Raw genomic sequence first — 5,000 nt, 5'->3', positions numbered from 1 at the left:
GGTGGTGTTGTTGGTGCATGAGGCGGAAGTGAAGGAGAGAAATTAGGTGGTGGGTGGAGGTGGTGGTGGTGATGATGGCAATGCCTATGTAGATGGTGGTGGTGGGGATGGTGGAGTGGTAGTGGAGGAAGTACGAGGAGATGATGCTGGTGGCGGTGGTGGTGGTGTCAGTAGATGGTGGCTGTGGTGGTGGCGTCAGTGCATGGTGGTGGTGGTGGTGACGGTGATGTTGGTGGAGGTAGACAGTCGTAGTGGAGGAAGAACGAGTAGATAATGGTGGTGGTGTCAGTAGGTGATGGTGGTGGTGGTGTCAGTAGATGGTGGCTGTGGTGGTAGTGTCAGTGTGTGGTGGTGGTGGTGGTAAGACGATAGATAAAGTGGTGTGGTGTCAGTAGGTGATGGTGGTGGTGTCAGTAGATGATGGTGGTGGTGCCAGTAGATGACGGTGGTGGTGGTGGTGGTGATGGTGGTGGTGGTGGTGTCGGCGAGGGCCAGGTCCGCGTGCGCCCTGTCGTGAGTGCCAGTGCCGCGCTGTGGTTGGGCGCCGCGCGCGGAGGCCTCGCCGCCATTGGTCCAGGCGTGCGGGGGGCGGCGCGGTCCGGGCAGCGCCGCGCGGCGCCACGCCCCCCACATAATTGAGAGTGATGGCGCGCCGCCCCGCACTGTGACACAGGACTTTTTATCCTCACCACCACCACCACCGCCGCGCGGCGCCGCTAGGCCTACGGCAGGCAGGTGTTAGTGTGTACCTGGCGAGGCGGCAAGACCCGCCCCACGCGCCCTCCCCGGCAGCCCGTGCGTGCGTGCGTGCCCCGGTGTGCCCAGCGGCGGCGAGCAGTGTGTCTGTCCGTGGCGTCCGTGGCGGCGGCGGCGTGCGAGGAGTGCGGCGCGGCGCCAAGGTGTGTACAGGTGTGTGGAGGGGCGGCCAGGCACCACGGCGCCCTCACCTCCGCCCCACCCCCACGCTGACGCCGCGCTCAACCTACAGCGGCCCTTCTGGCACCTCCGCCCCGCCATGAGTGCCGTGGTCACCCAGGGCGGCCCCCATCTCGGCCCCGTGCCCCCCGCCGTGGCCCCGGACCCTCCGCCGGACGTGCTGCTGGCGCTGCTCTCCCGGAACAAGGCCCTCGAAGGTACGTACACCTGCACACCTGGCGGCCAAAACACCTGACGACCCCGCCGGCTGGTCCGATGCCTGGCACCTGTCCGCTGACACACCTGAACGTTCGCACTCTCTCTCTCTCTCTCACACACACACACACACACACACACACACACACACACACACACTAGCGACAAAATAATCCGTTAAATCCCGGGCGTGGATCAGTCACCATGGTCTGACCGCGCTCTGGGTTCACTAACACCTCCCAGATAACCTCAGAACACCCCCGAATGACCGCCGTCACCCATTCACTGCTGGGTGGACGGGGGCACTAATTAACAACCGCCCATTCATCTAAACTCACCCCGGGAATCAAACTCTGAACCTATCAGTTGTGAGGCGAGGGTGCGAACCAGTGCAGGATGAAGCTCCGTGTGTGTGTGTGTGTGTGTGTGTGTGTGTGTGTGTGTGTGTGTGTGGAGGGGGAGGAGGGGTATGGGTGAGGGGGTAGTTGTAGCAGCAGAACATTGCACTGTTTTCATGCACGTCAGCGAGTCACGCAAGGCACACGTGGTCTCACCGGTTCAACATAAAAAAATGAATAAAAAATAATCTCTGCACGAACAGTACTTTAGTTTCCATCTTTCCGTTTCAGCACAAAGACAAATAAATAAAAATTCTTGGCACGAACAATAGTTTAGTTTCCATGTTAATAATAATGATCGTAATAATAATAATAATAGTAATAATAAAAATAATAACAATAATAATAATAATAATGGTAATAATGATAATAATAATTGTTTTGAAGAATAGAATTAGCTTTCTTTTAGTTTTATTAATCTCTCTCTCTCTCTCTCTCTCTCTCTCTCTCTCTCTCTCTCTCTCTCTCTCTCTCTCTCTCTCTCTCTCTCTCTCTCTCTCTCTCTCTCTCTCTCTCTCTCTCTTGTGTCAAATAATTAAAATAATCTCCTGGGACGAACACTATTTTAGTCTCCACCTTTTCATGCTTTGTAGTTTCCCCATTCATATCATTCCCTACATATCATATAAAAAAACATGTAAAAAATATTCTATAAAGCGATCAGGAACATGAAGTGGACTTGGGCAGGTCATGTCATGCGTGGAACTGATATCAGATTGACAACCGAAGTAACGGAGGCAGCCAGGAATATTATTGTACAGGAAGAGTTAGGCCAGACAGAGAACCAGGTGGAGGGATGGAATTAGAACCTTTACCGGGGCAGGATGGAGTACACTAACACCAGACAGAGGACCAGGTGGAGAGGTGGAATTAGAATCTTTACCGGGGCAGGATGGTGTACATTATCACCAGACACAGAACCAGGTGGAGAGGTGGAATTAGAACCTTTACCGGGGCAGGATGGAGTACACTAACAACAGACAGAGGACCAGGTGGAGAGGTGGAATTAGAACCTTTACCGGGGCAGGATGGAGTACACTAACACCAGACAGAGAACCAGGTGGAGAGGTGGAATTAGAACCTTTACCGGGGCAGGATGGAGTACACTAACACCAGACAGAGAACCAGGTGGAGAGGTGGAATTAGAACCTTTACCGGGGCAGGATGGAGTACACTAACACCAGACAGAGAACCAGGTGGAGGGATGGAATTAGAACCTTTACCGGGGCAGGATGGAGTACACTAACACCAGACAGAGGACCAGGTGGAAAGGTGGAATTAGAATCTTTACCGGGGCAGGATGGTGTACACTAACACCAGACACAGAACCAGGTGGAGGGATGGAATTAGAACCTTTACCGGGGCAGGATGGAGTACACTAACACCAGACAGAGGACCAGGTGGAGAGGTGGAATTAGAATCTTTACCGGGGCAGGATGGAGTACACCAACATCAGACAGAGAACCAGGTGGAGAGGTGGAATTAGAATCTTTACCGGGGCAGGATGGAGTACACTAACACCAGACAGAAAATTAGTTAAGGAATATTAGGATAAGTCTCTCAAGTTCAGTAGATTAGTAGAATAGTTGAGGACTATAAAAAGGAAACCTAAAACAGCAAGTCTATCACAAATTATTGAACCTGACCCTTTCATACAGTCAGAAAAAAAAATAGAGAAAGAAAGAAAGAAAGAAAGAAAGAAAGAAAGAAAACAGCTTGCATACCTCTTCCATCACAAACTTTTGCACAAATAATCATAACAACACACACACACACACACACACACACACACACACACACACACAGCCCTACACACGCCCTTGGTGGAATGAAAAAAATAAACTTGGGAAAACTGTGGAAATGAGAAAAGATTAAAAGGAGAAGAAGAAAAGGAAGAGGAGGAGGAGGAGGAAGAGGAGGAGGAGGAGGAGGAGGAGGAGGAGGAAAAGACGGAAAAATCTACATCTGACAAACACACACACACACACACACACACACACACACACACATACACAAGCACTTTTACTCCCCTCCTCTCCCCTTTCCCTCCCCTTATATTGCCTTCCCCTCCCCTCCCCTTCCCTTCCTCCTCTACCTCCCCTTCTTCCACAATGCAAAATATAGTCCCTCCCTATTATTAAAGAGAGTCATTTAAACCATTCACCTTACTAAGACTTCCTCTCTCTCTCTCTCTCTCTCTCTCTCTCTCTCTCTCTCTCTCTCTCTCTCTCTCTCTCTCTCTCTCTCTCTCTCTCTCTCTCTCTCTCTCTCTGTGTGTGTGTGTGTGTGTGTGTGTGTGTGTGTGTGTGTGTGTGTGTGTGTCTGTCTGTCTGTCTGTCTGTCTGTCTCTCTCTCTCTCTCTCTCTCTCTCTCTCTCTCTCTCTCTCTCTCTCTCTCTCTCTCTCTCTCTCTCTCTCTCTGGCCAGAAATCAGTTACTTATTTGAGAGAGAGAGAGAGAGAGAGATAGCGTTGCATACAGTACACCATCCTTCACACTCAATACGCGTTCATAACCTGTACTCTTCCCGCCCCCTGAACGGTCACGTGACACTAAATTATGCACAGGTGATTGTCAAGGGAAGTCAACACACACCTGGCGGCGCTAATGAGGAGGAGGAGGAGGAGGAGGAGGAGGAGGAGGAGGTAGTAGTAGTGAAGAAGATTAATGAAAAGTGTTGAAGGAGGATATATAAATGAGGAAGAGAAGGAAGAGAAGGAAGAATGGTAAAGGAGGAAGAGAAGGAGGAGGAAGAAGAGAAATTGAGGATGGTGCTGGGGACGGAAGACATCTTCTGTTTAATTGTTGTTGTTGTTGTTGTTGTTGTTGTTGTTGTTGTCATTATAAATCCTCGTTATCCATGACCGCGTGGAGACGTTCACGGCACTGCTTTAACACTGATGATAAGGATGATGATAGCAATAATGATAATAATGATAATAATAATAATAATAATAATAATAATAATAATAATAATAATAATAATAATAAAAACAATTATAATAATAATAAATGATTTAAATAATAAAGCAGATGAAAAAAGTAATATTAAAAGAAAACAATCACTAATGAACCTCTAATAGCAATGAGTGTAATGGTAATCTTCCGCGACAAACACTTGGGCGCGTCACACACACGTCCGGATCACCGCCCCGCTGCGGGGGCCGGTGGCCGCGGCGGGGCACCACGGGGCGGGGGTTGAGGGGTCGTGGGGTGAGTGCGACGCGTGTGGCGGCCGCTGCCCCGCGGCACAACACCCGCGACACACAACACCGCACCACACACACGCGGCGCACTACAGCCAGGGGTCGAGAGTGAAGCCGCGGGGCGGCGGCGGGGCAGGCAGGAGCTGGAAGGCAGCGGCGGCGGCGGCATGGGCCAAGGGCAGGGTGAGGGCAGCCAGGCTGGCAGCGTTGCAGGCGTGGGTGTGCGCTCCTTCCGGCACCTGCAGCAGTGGCGGTGGGCAGCAGGC

The 5,000-nt window shown here is 51.2% G+C and overlaps 2 protein-coding genes and 1 long non-coding RNA gene across 6 annotated transcripts in view; 2 read left to right on the top strand and 1 right to left on the bottom strand.

Moving 5' to 3' along the window:
• LOC127001376 (zinc finger protein 436-like) overlaps positions 1 to 5,000 on the bottom strand; it is a 54,554-nt gene that overhangs the window by 30,687 nt on the left and 18,867 nt on the right. The gene's annotated exons all lie outside the window — the stretch shown is intronic.
• Positions 459 to 5,000, top strand: part of LOC127001377 (LIM/homeobox protein Lhx3-like) — an 89,270-nt gene continuing 84,728 nt past the window's right edge. Inside the window, exon 1 of one of the 2 annotated variants that reach the window (XM_050865932.1) lies at positions 459 to 1,133. In XM_050865932.1, coding sequence (XP_050721889.1) covers positions 1,016 to 1,133 — 118 coding nt within the window. In that variant the 5' untranslated portion in view covers positions 459 to 1,015. The remainder of the gene's footprint in view (positions 1,134 to 5,000) is intronic. The other variant, XM_050865933.1, reaches the window with a different exon arrangement.
• On the top strand, positions 2,593 to 3,208 carry LOC127001382 (uncharacterized). Its single transcript, XR_007755224.1, has 2 exons — positions 2,593 to 2,725; positions 2,998 to 3,208. It is a non-coding gene; the product is annotated as an uncharacterized LOC127001382 (long non-coding RNA).

This window comes from Eriocheir sinensis, chromosome 20 (genome assembly GCF_024679095.1).
Source record: "Eriocheir sinensis breed Jianghai 21 chromosome 20, ASM2467909v1, whole genome shotgun sequence".
NCBI classification, from domain to species: Eukaryota; Metazoa; Arthropoda; class Malacostraca; order Decapoda; family Varunidae; genus Eriocheir; species Eriocheir sinensis.
The sequence above is the reverse complement of the archived record's forward strand: the minus strand, read 5'-3'. Positions and strand labels throughout refer to the sequence as shown.